This window comes from Hydra viridissima, unplaced genomic scaffold (genome assembly GCF_058129835.1).
Source record: "Hydra viridissima isolate aposymbiotic clone 2 unplaced genomic scaffold, HvirCarnegie_v1 scaffold_5, whole genome shotgun sequence".
NCBI classification, from domain to species: domain Eukaryota; kingdom Metazoa; phylum Cnidaria; class Hydrozoa; order Anthoathecata; family Hydridae; genus Hydra; species Hydra viridissima.
In genome coordinates, this window is record NW_028324304.1 from 980,490 (window position 1) to 1,001,421 (window position 20,932).

General features: G+C 29.9%; 3 protein-coding genes and 1 pseudogene across 5 annotated transcripts; 1 reads left to right on the forward strand and 3 right to left on the reverse strand.

Moving 5' to 3' along the window:
- Nucleotides 1-3,198: 3,198 nt before the first annotated feature.
- LOC149887722 (uncharacterized) lies at nucleotides 3,199-3,876 on the reverse strand. Its single transcript, XM_090088843.1, has one exon. The coding sequence runs from the start codon at nucleotides 3,874-3,876 to the stop codon at nucleotides 3,199-3,201; it is 678 nt and encodes a 225-aa protein (XP_089944969.1).
- Nucleotides 3,877-9,422: 5,546 nt separating this feature from the next.
- LOC145194811 (uncharacterized) lies at nucleotides 9,423-19,563 on the forward strand (annotated as a pseudogene). Its single transcript, XR_016452934.1, has 7 exons — nucleotides 9,423-9,641; nucleotides 9,829-10,769; nucleotides 10,858-11,001; nucleotides 11,083-11,375; nucleotides 18,721-18,757; nucleotides 19,017-19,172; nucleotides 19,300-19,563. The product of XR_016452934.1 is annotated as an uncharacterized LOC145194811 (transcript).
- LOC145182552 (uncharacterized) lies at nucleotides 11,956-14,255 on the reverse strand. 2 transcript variants are annotated; one of them, XM_080057717.2, is made up of 8 exons: nucleotides 13,924-14,255; nucleotides 13,585-13,793; nucleotides 13,325-13,372; nucleotides 13,145-13,234; nucleotides 12,910-13,012; nucleotides 12,673-12,836; nucleotides 12,286-12,442; nucleotides 11,956-12,147 (listed from the first exon to the last, which is right to left on the reverse strand). In XM_080057717.2, exons 1-8 carry the CDS (start codon nucleotides 14,108-14,110, stop codon nucleotides 12,026-12,028), a joined length of 1,080 nt encoding a protein of 359 aa, XP_079913843.2. In that variant the 5' UTR covers nucleotides 14,111-14,255; the 3' UTR covers nucleotides 11,956-12,025. The 2 variants fall into 2 exon arrangements, with proteins under 2 accessions (XP_079913843.2, XP_079913844.2); XM_080057718.2 differs by lacking the exon at nucleotides 11,956-12,147 and having other exon boundaries at nucleotides 12,303-12,442; nucleotides 12,669-12,836; nucleotides 13,924-14,183.
- LOC149887723 (uncharacterized) lies at nucleotides 14,674-17,969 on the reverse strand. Its single transcript, XM_090087513.1, has 3 exons — nucleotides 17,957-17,969; nucleotides 17,551-17,573; nucleotides 14,674-16,668 (listed from the first exon to the last, which is right to left on the reverse strand). The coding sequence occupies exons 1-3, from the start codon at nucleotides 17,967-17,969 to the stop codon at nucleotides 14,737-14,739; spliced, it is 1,968 nt and encodes a 655-aa protein (XP_089943639.1). The 3' UTR covers nucleotides 14,674-14,736.
- Nucleotides 19,564-20,932: the final 1,369 nt, after the last annotated feature.

Here is a 20,932-nt window from a genome sequence, read left to right on the forward strand (position 1 = left end):
GCTCCAATACTGGCTTGCATCCATGCTGAGGTGTAAAAAAGAGCCAAGAATCTGTTTGTGATGAACTTAATAAACATAAACCTCTTGATAAAGGCTTTATTCAACAATAATATACTTATCTAAAGATACAAGAGTTTTAAATATAACACAAAAAGTTCATAACACAAAAAGTTCAAAAACAATATAAACACTAAGAATCACAACAATTTTCCCATCTATATAGAAAAGACACTAGCTTCGTCAGTTTAGTATAAAGTCATCAAATTTTGCAGGAACTTTGCAAGTTCTTGTAGAACGTCGCAAAACGTCAGTAGATGACTCATTTATTGGTTTATTGACTTCGACACTTATTTCCGATGCAATTTTCGGTGATGGGCTTTTATTTACATTAAACACTTCCGCAGTTGCATTATCATGAGATTCAATAATTCTATTCTCGTTGATATTACAAGTTTTTTCTTGTGGGGCAGAGTATGGTGCAAGATCTTGAAGTGAAACAGTTGATTCTCTTCCTTCCGGGTAACGAATATTAGCATATGTTGGGTTTACATCCACTAATTCGACTTTATCAACAAGATTATCGTTTTTGTTTGTTCGCACAAAACGTCTAAGAAAAATGGGACCAGGAGTTAACCATGAGGGTAATGAAGTTCCACATGATGAACGCCGAGGGAAACTGAATAATCTCTCATGGGGTGTACAATTAGTTGCAGTTGATAATAACGAACGTAGTGAGTGAAGGGCATCGGATAGAACAATCTCCCAATTTCTAACATCTGGGTTGTGGGTTTTTAGTGCCAAACAAATATTTCTCCAAATCAACCCATTGTACCTCTCAACTTATCCATTACTGATAGGATGATATGGAGTGGAATTACTTGTTGCAATTCCTTTCTGAGTCAGGTAAGATTTTAGTTCATTAGATATGAATGACGAGCTTCTGTCAGAATGAATGTAAGTTGGAAAACCACAAAAAGAGAATATTTGGTCTAAACATTTCACAACGGTTGTTGAACTGATATCTGGACACGGGATTGCAAATGGATACCGAGAATATTCATCAATAGCTGTAAATAAATACTTATTTCTAGAATTCGATGGCAATGGTCCTTTAAAATCTATACTTAGACGATCCATTGGACGTATCGATTTGATTAACTCACTGACATTTGCAGATCGATAAAACTTTGGTTTTAATTCTGAACAAATATGGCAGTTAGAGCAAATTTTCTTGACCTTTTCGGTGGAAAAAGGTAAGTTCTTAGATTTAACAAAGTGAAGCATGCGAGTGACTCCTGGATGACATGAACAGTTATGTATATCGCTTAGGTTTGTTTGAGGTTGAGTTGTGGCACAAAAAGCACGCGTAAGTGCATCAGGGACTACATTATCACTTCCAGGACGATACGATATAGTATAGCTAAACTCTGCTAACTCCATCCTCCAGCACTGAATCTTACTATTTTTAATCTTTGTTTTCTTTCGGTTATCAAACATAAAAGCTACAGAACGCTGATCAGTGATTAACTGGAATTGATTTCGTAACAATAAATGCCGCCATTTTCGAACAGCTTCAATAATAGCCACTGCTTCTTTTTCTACTGCAGGGTAATTAATTTCACTTTTGTTTAATGTCCGAGACATGAAGGCAACTGGGCGACCATTTTGATTCAAGGTAGCTGATTCAGCTACATCTGATGCATCACATTCAACAACAAAAGGTAAACTCTCATCAATAGAACTCAAAGTGGCAGAGTGAAGTTCTCTTTTAAGTAATTGAAATGCTTCAAATGCTTCACTATCGATTGGGAATGATTTAACATTAATTAAAGGTTGAACTTTATTAGCAAAAGAAGGGATCCACTTTGAGTAATAAGAAAACATACCCAAAGTTCGACGAAGTGATAAAACATCAGATGGAGGAGGTAGTAAATCTAAAGGACGTAATCGTTCAGTATCTGGTTTTATGTTGTTATGACTAATGCAATAACCAAGAATATTTATCGAAGGAACTGAAATGACAGATTTTGATTCATTTAATGTTAAGCCCCAACGTTGTGAGGCGCTTTGAAACTGTAGACAATTTTCATCATGATGTGCCTGATCATAGCCACCTATGGTTATATTGTCAAGGTATGGAAAAGTGTCATGCAACTTTTCTTCTTCAACAAATTTGTCCATAGATCTTTGGAACATAGACACACCATTAGTAACTCCAAATGGAATCCTGCAAAATTGGAACAATTTACCATTTGCTTCAAATGCTGTATACTTTTTATCTGAATTTTTTATAGGAATTTGGTGGTAAGCACTTTTTAAGCCAAAGGTAGAGAATACCTTGTATTTTGCAAGTTCATTTATCATATCATCTATTCTGGGGAGAGGATATGCATCTAATTCAGTGTAAAGGTTAACTGTTTGAGAGTAGTCAATGCAAAGTCTTTTTTTGTTTGATTTAGTAAGATCCTTTACAACCACTACCTGGGCTCTCCATGGTGAGAAGCATGGCTCAATTATACCATCTGATAATAGCTGTGATATTTCACTTTTAATAAAATTTTGGTCATCTTTATTAAACCTTCTTGATTTAGTAGCTATTGGCTGCGTTTTGTTTGAAATACCCATAAACAAGGAAGGTATTTTTATTTGAGCCATTTGCAGGGCACATAGGTTATTTTCCTTCGTGACTATTAAGTCTTCTTTTTCTCCACCAAACGGAAAAATAAGATTTTTGTGTTGCTTTTGGAAGTCATATCCAAGTATGATATCACTACAAAGATTTTCCAAGACACCAAACCGAACATTATTATACAGTAAACCATTTAGTTCGAGGTTAACTAAGCAACAACCCACCAAACCAGACTCCATTGTTGTGAGGGCCATAGAAATTTTTCTTTTACTAGGTATCGTTTTTATTTTCAAATTATCAATAATTTTTTTGCTTATAAAATTATCTGAACTACAAGAATCAATTAGTGCTGTTAATGATTCATCATTAATTTTGACAACAACAGATGCATGAGAAAGGCTCTCAGGACAGCCACTTGAAAGAGTACACAAACTTGGTTTATGCACTGCAGCAGTAACACTGTGGGTCTTATTGATTGACCGGCCAAGACAAACTTTGGAGAAATGTCCTTTTTTTCCACATTTAAAACATGTAACATTTTGAGCTGGACAATTTTTCCGAGCAGAGGTTCAATTGAGTTGGTTGTGAGATTGATTACCACAATAAATACAATTTGTTTGCGGATGAACAGGCATTGCATTAAGTCCTGCTGTAGATTCTTCTGGTAACTCTATAGTAGCAACAATATTTGGACTGGTTGATGATGAGGGGGGTTTCTGTATATAAGACTCAGAGTTCCTCTGAGCAATGTCAAGAGAGCGAGCTTGGTTAAATGCTGATTGTAAATTCAATGTTGAATTTTCAAGAAGGCGTTGACGAATGTAATTTGAGGTTATTCCAGAAATAAAAGCGTCTCTTATTTGTTCCTCTCGATATTGTTCAGCTGAGACATCTTTATAATTACAGTTTTTGCTAAGTTTGCGTAGTTCCTGAAGAAAGTCTTCAAGAGATTCACCTGATGTTTGATGCCTTATTAGTAATTGATGCCTTGCAAAAATTTCATTAGGGGTTTTTATATATAAGTTTTCCAGTGTTTCAATGATGCTCTCATAGGAATCACACTCTTCAATGTAATCATAAACATTGGATGATACAAAATTAATGATGGAGCGAAATTTATCTGGAGCATCCTCTCCACAATCCTCAATTAAATTCTCAAATGTTCGTTTCCAAAGCTTCCATTCTTTTGAAGCAGTTGGTGCATTATGGTCAAGATCAAGCCTTGTTGGTTTTAAGATCTTTGACATTTTATATATATATATATAGTGAATAAATTGTGATGAACCCAATAAACATAAACCTCTTGATAAAGGCTTTATTCAACAATAATATACTTATCTAAAGATACAAGAGTTTTAAATATAACACAAAAAGTTCATAACATAAAAAGTTCAAAAACAATATAAACACTAAGAATCACAACACTGTTTATACGTTCCAGTTTAATCACAGTTTCCTTGTCATATTTCATTGCTTTTGAAAACATGAACATCTTCCCAGCATATATGTTGCAAGCCATCCAACGAACCTGATGTATGGCTCCAGGTTTGAGGAAATAGGTACCACGAGGTGGTGTTTCACCCAGAACAATAAGATTATTTTCTGCGCACTCACGGTAGTCATCCCGAGGAAACACAGATGATTCCTTGCTATTGAGCAGCATTTTTAAATTTTCAATGACTCGTTCTTTAACTTCCAACAACCATGGATTTTCAATTTTCAGCAACTAGATAGGTGATTGCTTATCGAGACCTGACCATGCCTCTTTGAAGGTAGCAAACATTTTGTTTTCTGGTCCTCTGATTTCACCAAACAGTGATTTCCAAACAGCGCTAACTACAAGTTCAAGGATATGGTGACGACAAGCAAGATAAAATAGCTTTTTATCAACAAGTTCTTCGATAAGTTTAGCTGCACCCTTATGGACCCCACTGTTGCTTGCTGTAGTATCAAATACCAAAGCGACAACTGATTCTTTTAATCCCCATGCTTCTAAGAGATCATATGAGGCATCAGCTTGAGTTTGTCCTTTAGAATCTCCTAGTTGTGGCAAACCCAGCAATTTTCCCGATGAAAATTCTGGTGAACCTGACAGAAGAATTGCTAGACGTTCAAACTTATCACCAAGAGAGTCCTACAGTAACTTTCCATCCCAGTGCATGGCACCAAATTGAGGTGGTTTTTCCTTTATTTTCTCCATTATGTTTTCTGCAATGTGCTGTCTGTTTGACATTCGCTTTCGACGCGTAGTTGAACGGGATACATCGAAGTCGTCTAGATTGCCACCCGCTGCTTTTATTATAGCTGAAACTATCATTGTAGTTTGATTGTCGGACAACTTTAATCGATCGGCTGCTGTCGTTAACTCGTCACATTCCCTAATTTTTCTGGGAACTGGTGTGATCTGGCTCAAAATCCGGATCAATTTCCGTACAACCAACTTGTGCATCATCCTCGGACTCTTCAAAAAATTCATTTCCTTCTAGCTCTGCAGCTGCTCTTTTCTCTAGTCTTTCTGTTTCTTTTTCTTGTCGTTGTTGCTACTGTTCAATTCTGGTCAGAAACTGTAAAGCCTTTTCTTCAAAAATTTTATCCTGGCCATTCATACTAGACTTTCTTTCATGTTTCTGATCAAGATAAAACGCAATGTCATCATCTTTGTGTTTCTGAGATAGAAGTCTAGATTTTCTTATGTCATCAATTGCATCTGGAGCACCAATGTCGAAAAGCATATCAAGCTCTGAGATGAAGTTTTCTCGTTTGTTACCAGGGTCGGCGGCACAACTTCTATTTTTTTTTAAACTGGTCCATTCATTCCATAATCCAAGAACATCAAACATACAGTTTTGTCTTACTTTGGTTTTGATGCGAGCCATGTGCCAAAAATCTGCAACACTGTCTGCAACGATGTAAGAAATTTCTTCATTCTTAACACTGTTACCAACGCTATCAGGATCATGTCTCAGATATAAAACATACTTCATCACCTGTCTGCGTGTAGGTAACTTTGCTCCTGTAATTGATGAACATGGCTGACCAATCAACCAAAAATTTGTACTAGTTCTAGTGGTAGGTTTTAAAGATGACGGAGTTGCGGGAACACTCGATGGTAATGGCGAAGACGGTATAATTGGGTTTGTCACTTTTAATTCTTTTCCACTCCTAGTCAACATTTTCTATTTTTTCTAAACAAAAATGCAAAATTGTATGTACCCAATCATAGCATGCAGGTAAAATAAATAACTATTATAACAAAAACATTATTTCCTATGTGTTTTAGAAAATGACATACAATTTGTTTGATTTGGGTCAAATTTGGGTCAAAATTGTGTAAAATTTAAAAAAAAATACTCACAATAACTTAAATAATCATCAACTTATCAATTGGCATCCATAACTTAATTAATCAATAACTTAAATTGATCAATTTCAACATTTTTCGACAGTTATACTAAAAATAACATAGCGTTTTTGTACATTTTCTGTTAAAATTTACTTAAAATGTTCAAGAGCTTTGAGCAACCCCTAGAAGACTTTAAATAAATCTGTAAAAAATGTTTTTCAATAAAGCATTGATAGTATAATGGGAAAAACTTCACTAGGCTATATTCTGGGTTGTGTAATAATTTCTGGACAGCCCTAATATATATATATATATATATATTAAATTATCAACTAATATATGCATTAATGGTAAAATGCTAATTTAATATATTAGCGTGAATATAACTTAACGATAAGTAGATACTAATTATAATTTGTCTTTTATTTAAAACTTATTCAAATTTAACTTTAACATTTTTTAGACTTTTAAGCGTTAATTGATGGATCCTGTTAATATCGGCACACCAAAAGAACAACGGTTAAACAGAATTTATGTTTTTTTTAATAAAATTCATTTATGCAAGGCTGTAACTTTACTAACATTTTATGTACCTGTTAGTCATTAGTTACTCTCTGCAGTAGTGCTGGAAGGTATGATAACATAACTGCATGGTAAACAACTTTAAAACTTTCATTCATTATATGAAAGACTGTATAAAGCTGTCTTGACTATTAGCTAAGCTCTGTGACATAAGCGCAACTTAGAGGTTCCTTCTAGAAATGTTTTATTTCTATTTTGTTATTGGAATGGTTACAATGTACGCTTTATAATGTATACTAAATATATATATAATATATAAGTTTTATAAAAATGCTATTATACTAAATTATGTATTTAAGTGTAAAGTGAATAGAATAATTCTTTAATAATCGAAATTCTCGTAATATGAGCGAACTTTATTATTAATTTAACTTTATTACTAATTTAATTATCACAACATGTGATTGTCAATCATGTTGTTAGGATATTGAAACTGCTCCAAAAGCAATTAAAATAAACTCTATAAACTAATAAACTATAAACTATATTATCTAATAATTATTAGACTATAAACTATATTATCTTATATCTCTATCAACAAAATGTAATAAACTATAAATTATATTATCTTATTGTGCGACTTTAACTTAGCGCTTCATCAAGCAAGCCTTTTACCTATTAAAATTATTTCCAAGTACCTATAAGTAAAACTTTCCCTTTTATTAAGGAAGTTTTTTTTCTTATTTTTTCCATATTAAAAAGCCAGGGACTGTCGACCGTGTTTTATATATAGATACGTACATTTATGCTCATTTGCTCAACCTAAGTAGTTAAACTTCCTCCAATTTCATGGGGATCCTTCTCCGCATACACATTTTTGCACCACAAATGTGTCTAAAAAATTTAGTGCATTCAAACCAAACAATATTACTACCACGTTCTTTACAATTTACTTATTTCTCCGTGAACACACTTTTGCAATATTTGCTTACCACTTAAATTGTCGAAATTACTACATACCGTCTATCCTTAGAGATGACTAAAAAAGTGTCCTAAATAAATTAAAAAGCGTGTGCAATATGGTTTACATTGCGACAAGATACATTTATCTTTAATCTATATTCGACATTTGGCTTTTTTTTTGTAAACACAGCCAAATGCTTTTAAAAAATCGGTAAGTTTTCAAAAAATATAGCCAAAATCATATGAAATTTGTTGCAAACTGCCAATATTTATTATAATAAATTTTGTTACTAAGGAAAATTTCAAAAATTCGTTATTTATAGAATACGTTGAAAGTAGCCAAAATCGCTTCTGAATTTCCGTGAATTTTCACGGAAAATAGCAAAAACTCCTCATATTAAGTTCCGTGAATTTTCACGGAAAATAGTCAAAATTGCTTCTTAATTTCCGTGAATTTTCACGGAAAATAACATTAAGTATTTGAAATAGCATTACTTAACAACTTCAGTATTTCCTTTAATATGCAAGTAACATTATTTACTTAAACATTATAGGAAACGTAATGTGATAATTGTCAAAGAAGTAATAACATAAAATATTAAACAGTGTAAAGTGAAAAATGATATAAAGTACTCAAAAATGTTTCTGATATATATTAATGATTTTAAAAACAACAACAGCAACAAGATTGGATCTTATCCCGAATATACGTGAATTAGGAGTGAATAAATTACGATTTTGGAAGGATTTACTTAACAAAATCAAATAAAACTGAAAAAATTAGCAAATAGATCATAAATTAACGCTACTTTTGATTGATTTATTTCAAAAGCGAAGAAAAAAACTATAACAATGTGGTAGAAATTATGATTCTTTTATAGAAAAAGAATATCAATGGCTTCAAGAAAATCTTATGGCCAATAAAAGTAGCCATTTTGGTTCTGGAAAACCAATGGGTGGTCATATTTCACAATATTTAATAGTAATCATGCGCAATGAATGGGATTCCCTGAAATGCCGTTTTAAAACTTTTTACGCAACGTCAAAACGTTGAAATTCGTGTTTTCTGAAAACGGCTTATAAATGGATCGAAGTAGCACTTGCTCCAAAAGTGTAACAAAGTAATTATTTAATTTCTGATACAAATTTAGGATATATAAATAAGTATAAATACATAAATATATATATCTATCGAGTATCATATCGAGTAGTCTACATGGGCAGGAAAACCATTTTAATAAAATACACAGTGCTTCTACCGGAGTAACTTTAAACCCGTTATAACATACAAACTCTTGAAGTAGTTGAAATACGTCGAGTAAGCGATATATATCACTACGTAGAAATCTAAATTCACTTTTGCATTTATCATCAGACATAATTTCTAAACAAAATTGCTTATAACTTCAAAACAGTAAATCTGGATTCTTAGACAAATGTAATTTGTACAGTAGTAAAACTTCCTCGTCGTCTATGATATTATATTCTAATGCAAGTAATAAACTATTTCTAACATTTCTTAAAGGAGCCATTTTAAATTTTTTTTTGTTTATTTCAAGATGTTTTCTTTTTTTGGAAGCGGAAATTTAAGTTATATATATATATATATAACTTAAGTCGTATTTTTTTATTAAATACGTAAAGTTGCGCTTTTTACTTTTTTAGTTTTTGTACATAAAATACGATTCAACCTATATATATATATATATATATATATATATATATATATATATATATATATATATATATATATATATATATATATATATATATATATATATATGTATATATGGCGCTACTATACTTTCTCCCCCCCCACCCTTAATTTATGATTGATTTTGATAGAGAATTTTATGTTGATTAAGAATTTTATAAAAACATAGGTTTCAAAATCAATGGAAAGTGCTCTTATCTTCAGATACGGCACGGCAGTTTCAAATTGATACTTTTTGGAGCTTTATTCTGAGCATGCGCAGTCAACAACTTCAAAACATGAAAAATTATCTTGTTTTTTCAATAATTTTTTTCTGAAGCTCAACTATTCTAACTTGTTTTTTTTTATGTTTGATATTTCAAATTTCTTCTAAACCGTAGCGAATTTTTTCAGAGTTGACCGATACAACCTCCTATTATAAGTTTTATTGTTGCAATTAAGATTTTCAACAAAAGCTTTTAAATCAAACGGTAAAATATTTTTCTTGAAATAATCAGTTTTTTAATCAGCTATATTATAATGAAACGAATTTTCTGTAGCTGAAAGTAAGATTATTTTTTTTCTTCATTTTATTCTCCTTCTTTTAAAGTCAATTCTGAAGACCGGTTATTTTTTTTTTCACTTTTTTTATTCATCTTACATAACTGCTATATTTAGGTATTTTGTAAACATGGACCATTCAACCAAGTTAAATATTATTTGTCGAATATGTGGAGAAGCTATAATGAAAGACTCAGTTGATGTGAATAAATATTCTGAAAGAATTGAGAATTCATATTATACAAACACTAGCATTGACAATAAAAAAGTTCAACCACAAAAAATGTGTAGGAGATGCTATACCATTTTGAGGAACGTTGAAAAAGGTTCAAGCACCAGTGTTAAAGCAATCAACTGGCCATTACCATGCACAGACAAATGTTTTTGTTTCCCCAAAATTTCTGGGAGGAAAGTTAAAAAATTAAAACCTGGTTGACCATGCATCATGGAACAAAATCAAAAGAGATGGACCAGACCAATCATAAATAGCTTAATTGGTAATATACCAATACCAACAATTCGTTTAAATGTAATTGATATTGATCCTGTATCAAATCCACATTTAAAATTATGTATATGTAAGTTATGCAACAACATCATGTACAAGCCACTAATACTAAAAGACTGTCAACAATCGTTTTGCTCAGTGTGTTTGTTTAAGGAGATTCAAGGAAATTTGGAAACAGAAGCAAAATTCTTTATTTGTGAACAACATATTCTGTTAAATACAATTTTTAATTCTGTTAATGTAATACAAATGATAGAGCGCATTCTTTTAGGTTGCAATAAGGGATGCAAATTAAAATATACAGTTAAAGAAAATGAGCTTAAAAAATTACACGAAGAAAATTGTACTGGTTATATGTTATTGCAGGCTCAGATTTGCAAAAAAAACTACAAATGGGCTTGATACAACTCTTGCTGATGTTTTTTTTATTAAAAGAAAATGATGATATACCACGGATTGTAAAAGATGCTGCATTGCATGTTATAAAGCAAAAGCTAGTTAACTCTGAATCAAACTCTTTGCCTTTCTTTCCGGAGGACCAAGGATAGGTGCATTTTAAGTATTATGGCAGAAAAAAAAAGTATATTGTTTTGTTGTAATTGTTAAAATAGAATTTCATTTCAATTCTTACTTTCTAGCCTTTGCACTTTACTTCCAATTATGCACTGGAAACACTTTATGCAGATTTTCAAAAATTTATTCAAAAAGGTCAAATACCAAAATTAGCAAAGTATTGTAACAATGTCATTGACTCGCCACTTTTCGATATTCCTTTGACACAAGTATTACATTTTTCTACTATATTACATTTTTATTTATTTATATCATTTATTGATATATTTTTACTAATTTATTGAATTTAGGTGTGCATTCCATCCCTGCATATCTCATTGGGAATTTATCTTAAATTTTTTAATATGCTGGAAGATGCCTGTCATCTCATAGATGTTAAAATTGCAGCAAAAATGTGTGAAAAAAATCAAACTGCAAACAACAGAAATTTTAATGAATATATTGCACTTCAGTTAAAAATATATGAAGGAGAAAAGGTTATTGCTGAATATTGTGAAAAAATAACACTAATTCATGAAGCCATGGCAATTCAAGTTCTGTGTTCTCCTGAAAATAAAGAAAAGCTCTATGAAATTTTTCAGCCCACCCGACAAGAAAATTTAACGTGGGCCATATATGGCAATTGCATTTTAACCATATATTTCCCACTCTCCTTTATGGGATGGCGCTGATACGTCCCATATGTAGCTTTAATGTTTATAGCAATAAAACCACACTAAATAAGAACAAATGCCACTCTTAATTTGTGCGCAAAAGTTCAAATGGCCCACGCGTGGGAAGCATTTGCTAGCCATATCATTACCACACTTCTTAATGGGATGGCTTTAGTGCGGGCCATATGTGGGTTTAATGCTTATAGCACTAAAACCACACTAAATAAGAACGAAAGCCACACTTCATCTGTGCGCAAAGGTTCATCTGGCCCACGTGTGGGAAGTATATATTAGCCATATATTTACCACTACTCATTATGGGATGGCGTTGGAGTGGCTCACGTGTGGCAATAGTACTTATATCGCTCAAAACCACTTTCAGAACGAAAGTACACTAACTTTTTACATGAAATCTGATATATATATATATATATATATATATATATATATATATATATATATATATATATATATATATATATATATATATATATATGAAAAATAATATGCTTCTTGCTTTTTGTTATAAATTTATTTACAAACATTTTATTTATTTACAATAACTTTTCATTAAATTTATTTATTCATTCTTCTCTCGATGCATACGTCTACCACCACGATCTGCTGAGTTATGCAGTGAAGCGGTGATGGCTTCATTGACATCTTTGTCTGTAGCATTTTTGCAATGCCTTCGAACAGCAACTAAAATCAGTTTATTATTATTTATTATTTCGATTATACAAAAAATTAATTAATTTATTAAGGGTTAATGTCAACTTTATCAATAAGTACTTGTACTTGACAAACGGTTAACTCTAACGGAATAGCTACTTTGCTTACTTGCAATAAACTTTACAAAAGCCTCAATTGAATATTTGTTTGAGCGTTTCCCAGTACGACAACAACTCATCTGTAACTCATCAGTCATGAAAACATTCAAAATGTTTCGTACCGTATCAGATATATACTTTCCACCTGCTGTTGCTAGCCAGTTAATCTACATTCAGAAAAAGAAAGTAAACAATTTAAAAGTACACAAAGGTGTATAAACACATACATAAATATATATAAGTGATTACTAAAAAATAAAATTTATATATGAATTCAAATTATATAAAAAATTGTATTATCTAAAAAAAGGTTAAATATTCGAATTTTTAATTTTTCAATGGATGCAACCGGAGTTTTTATTAAAAAGTTTTTCAATAATATTTAAGTACAACTTGCAAAAAGTGAGGCCATTTCTTCATCCTGGCATTGCAACAAAACAGCATCTAACTCTTCTATGCTGCTTGATTTCGTAAATAAACTTTCTTCAGTATGACCAATTGGCATACGCTCTATCAAATGTTTAATCTCTTTTGTCGCAGACGTTACAGATTTTACTAAATCTAATCAAATCGAACTGTTATAAGTATTTAAAAGATAGACAAATTAATATATGTACTTTAAAAGATTTTTCACCTTTAAGTAAATTTTCAATGGAGGACAATCGGTATTCAATTGACTGTGTGATTGGTGTAAGGGTGTCAGTGGAATTTTTGGTGTATGGCATTGGCAAGAACTCCTGATATAATTTAAAAAAAAAATTCTACTTTAATTATATTTATGCATATTTAAATTTAATGATCTTCAATTATAATTATTCTACTTAACAGCAAACTTATAATTACTAAAATAAAATTTACAAAAATCTTACTGAAGGTAAATTTATTTCATCAGGATCATTTAGTAATGACACAAAGCTTTGACTAGATTTTCCTTGGTGTTGCATCTCTCGAAAAACATTCTAATCATATATCAAAATTAAATGTCTAATAATAACATTAACAAATTTTAACTTATAGTATTGCTATCAAGCAACATGTTTAATACTTACAGCATGATGTGGTATTTGCAGTAATGGTTGGCTACCTGGTGTTGATGTCTAAAATATTTTATGCTAATTATTAAAATCTAGTTAAACTTTATCTAATTTAAGAAAATAAAAATTTGTTGATTGTAATCAACAAGAGTAAGCCATGTTTAAATAAATATTTTCGTTTCCACATTTAAAATAATTATTTAACATTTTTTTCATTAACGTAAGCAAGTTAATGAAAAAAACTTGTTTTTAATAAAGTCACTTTATAAGCTTACAGAAATGACAGCCTGCTGAAGAGATGTAGGCATGTTGAAATCAGAATCATCTTCACTAGACATATTGCCGTGAATTTGAGAAGCAAATAATAAAGGGGATAATCGTTTTGATGTTGTCTTCCTACGACATGAATTACCTTCATTTTCTGAAGCAAGATCACTTGTTTCTTCAGATATTTTTAACTTTTCTAATGCTCTTTCCTCACAGTCTGTAACAAAGTAGTCAAAGTAGTACAAAGTAACAAAAATGTGAGTTGATTGTGCATTAAAGTAATATTAATAAACCAGGTATAACTTAAACGCACACACACACACAAACACACATATGTGTGTTTTTACCTGCAGTAGATAAAATTCGTATTTTGTATCTTTCCCAATCTTTATTGGGAATCTGTCTCTTCCGGCGCATTCCTTTTAATGAAGTCATGCTACATTTTGGCCACATACACTCGCTGTTTCCATTAAGCCATTCCTTTGGAACATACTCCACAGTATTGTCGTTAAGGAAATGAACAATATAAAACATATCTTTACACTGTAAAAAATATAAATAATATAAACTATTTGTGCATATTATAAAAAACTCTAGGAATTAGGAAAGATAATTTCAGTAAATATCGTTTTGGGCTGGCACAATATTTACAGGGTATTTGCCACCCTGATGACACTATGTTTACAATAGAATTACCATAATTCAATAAAAAAATTTTTGCATAAGTAATAGTAGTAAAATAACTATATAAATTCCCAATACTTGCTAGGACTATAGCAATATAAATTAACAATATCAAGTAAATAAAAAATAGGTAAAACAACTCATACTTTTCTATATATAATTATTTCATAAAAAATATCTTTATTACATAGATATAAAATTCATAAGAATGCCTATAAAAAAATAACACTAAAAAACTCATAAAAAAATTAAACATCTTTTACGCAACTGATATAAATTGGTTATACAACTAATTATGTAACAAACTGTTTTTTAAAATTAAATACAAAATTTAAAAACTAGATAAAAGTCATTTTTCAAGATTTAAATTGAAGACTATAAGTGCTAAAAGTACAAATGTCTTCAATTGTTAAACAGTTCAAAATTTGATGCTGTTCAAAAACTAATAGTTTATATAAATAATTCTGGTATTTTGATCAATAACTAAACAATTTATTAGAAGCAAATGGAATAATGTAAAATATACTATTCTCACAAGGAATACACACACATTTGTTAATTATTGAAACATTGCATACATTACTATTTGAGTGTTTATACAAACCTATATGCATAAATGAAGAAGGATATGGATGGGAATACACGTCTTCATATAAAGTCATTACATTTCCATTACACACAACATCGGTAACAAACGAAGTAACACATACTATTCCAGAAGAGGTGAGATATATATTGTCTGGTGAATGTGTAGATAAGTAAAATAAGTTATTGCAAGATGGCGATAATGTTTTGAAAATTGAACTTCTAATTACATTATTGATGCACTGTTTGAGGCAATTGGTGTTGGAATTAATGGTCTTTTTAATATGCCTTAATTTATTCTCAAAAGGAAATGATGACCAAAAGTCAAGTGGACCAAGGTTTTTTACAAACTCATCTAAATGTAAAAGACAATGAATGTTATACACTAAATTACCTTTACCATAATGATCTGCAAACGTAGTAACAAATTTCTTCAAACACCAGGAAATGTTATCCATAATTGGTAAAAAATCTGATCCAAGCATATTGAATGCTGCAAAATGGAGAAGCATAGTATGAGCATAAACACTGGGATGCAGAAAAGATCTCATGACTAATGGTGCCAAATAAATAAAAAAAGTTCTAAATTCAGTTGCTTTCCATCGGTCCATCTCAACCAATGGTCTCACTTTTCTGTGTTTAAATTCTTTAGGCATGTGTTTCCCATTTTCAACGATCTTATTTGATAAAGCAACTCGATTATACGGTGGTATGCGAAATGAACCTTTGTACACACATGTTGAAGAAACCCATAAAAACAAAAGTTTTCTGAACACACCTTCACATAACAGATGCATGTACTCAGCTGGCACACAAGTAACAGGAGGTACAATACTACCAATTGCCGTCATTTCCTTTTGGTGATCTTTTTCTTGAAAATTCAAAAACTGTTGATCAGTTCGAGCAGGAGCATCATGATTATCAAAAACAACCTTTCCATTAATATAGCTACCAGTTTGTCTGCAATACTCACACCCATTGTAACCATTAAAATACTTTATACCCTTTATAAATACTCTTGCCGGAGCATCACTTACAATACAAAAAGCTCTAATAAGATACCTCTGTCCTGAAACTACAATTGGGTATTTTAAATTGTTCAAGTTTTCTACAATCCCTGAAAAATATTTATTCAGGTCATTCGGTTTATTTGTGCCAAAATAAAGAGATACAATGAAAGGCTCAAGGCAAGTACTTTCATTAACTTTTGCTAAAATAGGCCAAAATGATTTAGAGCAGGATTTGAATAAAGGCATCCCATCGATATTAAATGTTAACGTGATAAGTGTAGAATGAAAATGAGTAGCTTCAGCGCAAAGTAAATTATATCGATCTGAACTTATCCTAAAGCTTTGCAAACCAGATTCTATATACCTAATAAGTTCAGTTTCTAGGCCAAAGTGAACAAATTCTCCACTACCCATCTTTGAGATATTCAAATGGGTCGAAGAACATTTTAAAAGTGTTTTACATGATTTAGGTAACTCCGGATGTTTTGTTATAAGAATTTTTAACAAATCATCCAATGCTTTATTTTCAACATTGTATTGAATTGCCCAAACACGAATTTCCTCTAAAAGTGACTTATTTTTAATTTCTTCTGAGCTTGTATCTATGATACTTTCAAAAGAACGATAACTACCAAGGTTAATGCTATTATTGCTACTTGCTTCTAACGAAGAACTCTTGGGCTCTTCTTGATCGTAACTAACAACAACCTCATGAATTGCAGCATCTTCCTGAGCTTTTTTGTAAAAAGTATCAACTTCTTCATTAATAACAAGCCTTTTTTTCTCTTTTGACAGCCCACTCCATTTTTTATCCTTTAAGAAATAATATGATACAGAAGTAATTAAAAATAAATTGTATTTTAAATGTATTTTATACTAAAAAAATGTAAATAAATATGAGTATATATATATACATAATATACATATAAATGTATATATACAATGTATATATATATGCAATGTATATATATATATATATATATATATACATATATATATATATATATATATATATATATATATATATATATATATATATATATATATATATATATATAATAAATATATATATATATATGTTTATATATATATATAAATATATATATGTTTAAAAGTCTATATTTATATATTAAATTAATAGTTGATACCTATTAAATATAAATAATAATTTAAATATATATTTATATAAAAAGTATCTATATATAATATATATATATATATATATATATATATATATATATATATATATATATATATATATATATATATATATATATATATATATATATATAGATATGTAGAAATAATATCAATAGATACAAAGTACGCTTACATTGTTAGCAATTTTATTTAATTCTTTTATTACTATTCCCGCTTCTTTTATGCGATTGTGTAAGATGATTTTTTTTTTCTAGAAATTAAACTGAGATATTTGGAAAAATTATTTTACTTAGTAATATTTTCCTCACTTCTTTTATGCAATGTGCATAAGGCTGATTTTTTTATTTCTTGAAATAAACTAGGATATTTTTAATAATTTATATTGGATAACAAGCCACAAAAATTGTCATTAAAATACCGCTAAAAGTTATATTAGGTATATATACCCAATATAACTTTTAACAATAATATATTATTAATATACCCAATAACAATAATATATTACCCTTTAACAATAATATAATACCCTTTTACCCCCTTAACAATAATATAATACCCTTTTAACAATAATATATTATTAATATACCCAATATAAATTTTAGCGGTTTTGTAATGCAAATTAGAGTGTAGAAAATCTATTTAACAAATCAAATTTGCATTACAAAACCACCTGAACATAAATAAATATATATATATATATATATATATATATATATATATATATATGTATATTAATATATATATATATATATATATATATATATATATATATTAGAACCGTCCTGAGCAGCCGCTCCAGGCCTCGCGCTTAGCAAGGTCTCCTAAGCACGGCCGTACCGAACGACAAAGACGTGGGGGGGGGGGGGGAAATGGAAAAAGCGAAATTTACCGACAAGATCTTTTTTTTTTTTTTTTTTAGAAGCCAAATTTCAGTTTTAACCGACAGAAGCCATAATTCGTTAAATAAGGGGGCCAATCAGAGTTGCTGTCCCAGGCGGCGTGTCGGCTCTTGGCGGCCCTGCCTATAATAAATTGAAGAATAAACTTTATTGTTATTATTATAGATTATTTTATAAAACACTCAGTTCCTTTATAAACCTACAAGAAAATAACAATTTTGTGTTTTGCATCTACACACTACCTTTTTAGTCAGTAAGAGCGCCTTAAATAACGACTTTCAAGAAGGCCTCGCAAAAATATTATTCTCAAGGCCTCGCGTTTTCTAAGGACGGCTCTGATATATATATATATATATATATATATATATATATATATATATATATACATTTATTTAAGTTGTTGATACCGTATAAACTAAAAAAACACAAATTTGCATTACAAAACCACTTAAACATGTTAACAAAAAAATATATATATTAAATTGATAAGCGTCTGACGTAATAAAATAATATTGCGCTTTTCACAATGGAATGAAGTAATTTATTTTAAAGTTTAAAGCGTGGTATGATGTGGCAAGATAATGAATGGCCCATATCATAACCACATCTATTTTAGCATGTGTTTATTTAAAGAGTATACCGCATTAAGTGGGATAATTATGTGGACCGCATTATGTGTTTCACACGTGGGCCACACTCAACATCAGTTTATATATCGATAAACATCTAGAATATAGTTTCACGCTTTAAATCCACTTATAAGCACTATGGCCACATGTGGCCCACATATACCTTTCTTGTCGGGCAGAGTAATTCATTTTATGGAGAAGAAAAATGCTTAGGTATAATGAGTTAATATTTTAAATAATTTAATAAAATATTTCATGCTTTTATGTGTATGTAGCATTAATCAATTTAAGAGCAATTGGCCCTTTGATATATATGTATATATATATATATATATATATATATATATATATATATATATATATATATACATATATATATATATATATATATATATATATATATATATATATATATATATATATATATATATATATATATATTTATTGTGACTGTGTATATTTTTTTATATAGCTGATTGAATTAGAAGAACTAAGATCCAAAACATTTGAAAAATCTCATGGACCACTTGTGAATAAACTTGACCAAGTTCTATGTGGTCTTAATGTTCAAAGACAAGCTTATCATGGAAAATGTTTTATTGGGAACCATGTTCATAAAAAGTTGCAGGTTTTTTCATCTATATTTCTGCATACAATTTTATAAATATCTTCTCAAATACATAAGTTCATAAATACATAAAGGTTTTTAAACATTAATTTTGTAAATGTGCCCTAAAATGATCTTTGTTCATTAGATAAACAGTGTCCTAGATCTTTGCAATTCAATACCTATGATAGTAAGCGATCTTGGATTTATTGATACAGATGTTCATAATGAGGCAATGGTTTTGAGTGAAAAATTTGTCATTTTGTTCTGCAAATATGCAACATGCTACAACTTTATGAATTCAAGTGAAATCATTAATAATGATCCATTATCAGAATTAGGTGAAATTACATTTTTAAAAAATTTATTGTCTTGCATTACAGTCCTCTTATTAAAATTTACTCTCATTTAAATTACACTTCTAAGGGTTATCGTAATTATTCTTTTCTTTGTTTTCTTTATTTTCTACGTTCTTTTATTTATCTACTTTTTTGGAATTAGAAAGAGCCATTGAAGAATTAATGAGTTACTTTCGTAAAAAATGGCCTAACGAGTCCATTACGCCAAAAATGCATTTGTTGGAGAGTCATTGTGTTGATTTTATAAGAAATTGGGGTTTGGGTCTCGATTTTTACGGAGAGCAAGGTATAGAAAACATGCATGCTGAGTTTAATAGTATGAACAGCACCTTTTGCCATATGAAAGGAGCGCAGCGAATAAAAAGTATTCTATCTGAACATTACATCAAAAACTCCCCAGAAGCATTGAAAATCAGACCAACCATTAAAAAAAGAAAAGCTTTGTGAAGTTTTTCAGATGAATTGTGTAAACAGAGTATAACATTACAACTTAATTTCAATTATTTTTGTAAGAATTTTTTATAATATATTATATATTGTATATTTCCAAATAAGATAAATAAAAATAGTTCATATTTGAATTTCAATGGTTGGTATTAAAACAGCAACGAATATTTTATTTTTCTAATTCATTATATTTCAGTTTTTATTCTTTACGTTTTACTTAACATCTTGTTCAGTACCTATAACAAAATGGAAATTTTAGGGAAAAAACGTATTTTTTTTTAACGAAAAAAATTCTAAAAATATATAGAAAAAAAAAAAAAAAAACGGTTCTTCAAAATTTGACAAACTCTTTAAATAACTTAACTCGTTCTCTTAAACACTCCAGACTTTCTCAAAAAATTTATTAAAGTACTTATTTATGTAGAATTACTGACTTCCCTACACTTCATACCAAAAAAATAGGTAAAGTTCTAGATCTTGTAAAAGTTTGACAAATACTTTTGTGTAATATTTCTCTCTCTTGAAAGCAAATAATAATAAACACTTATTAAAAAAAAGAAATTTTAACATCCCATTGTTATAAAAAGATATATTAAGTTAAGTTATTAGGGCAAGGCTTTTCAAAGTTTTTTTGCGTGTTGCACGCTTTATTAAAAATCAAGCCGGAAAAATATTTGTTAATGCGTATGCCCACAATAAAGTTCCATTTCGGAACTGCCGCACTGATCTCTATAATAACTGGATAGCTCAACTCCGAGCAAAACTTCTTATTTTTTGACGCCAAAATCGCCATATTGGAAAGCCCCAAAAATTTTAATCCCGTAAGCTTTAAGTTCTGTTTTTCGGCTTATCGCTTTATCGCTTTATCGCACATATCAGATTTCATTGTTCTGGGGCTTTCCAATATGGCGATTTTGGCGTGATTTTTGATATTAGAGATGCGCTATCCAGTTACTATAGAGATCAGTGAACTGC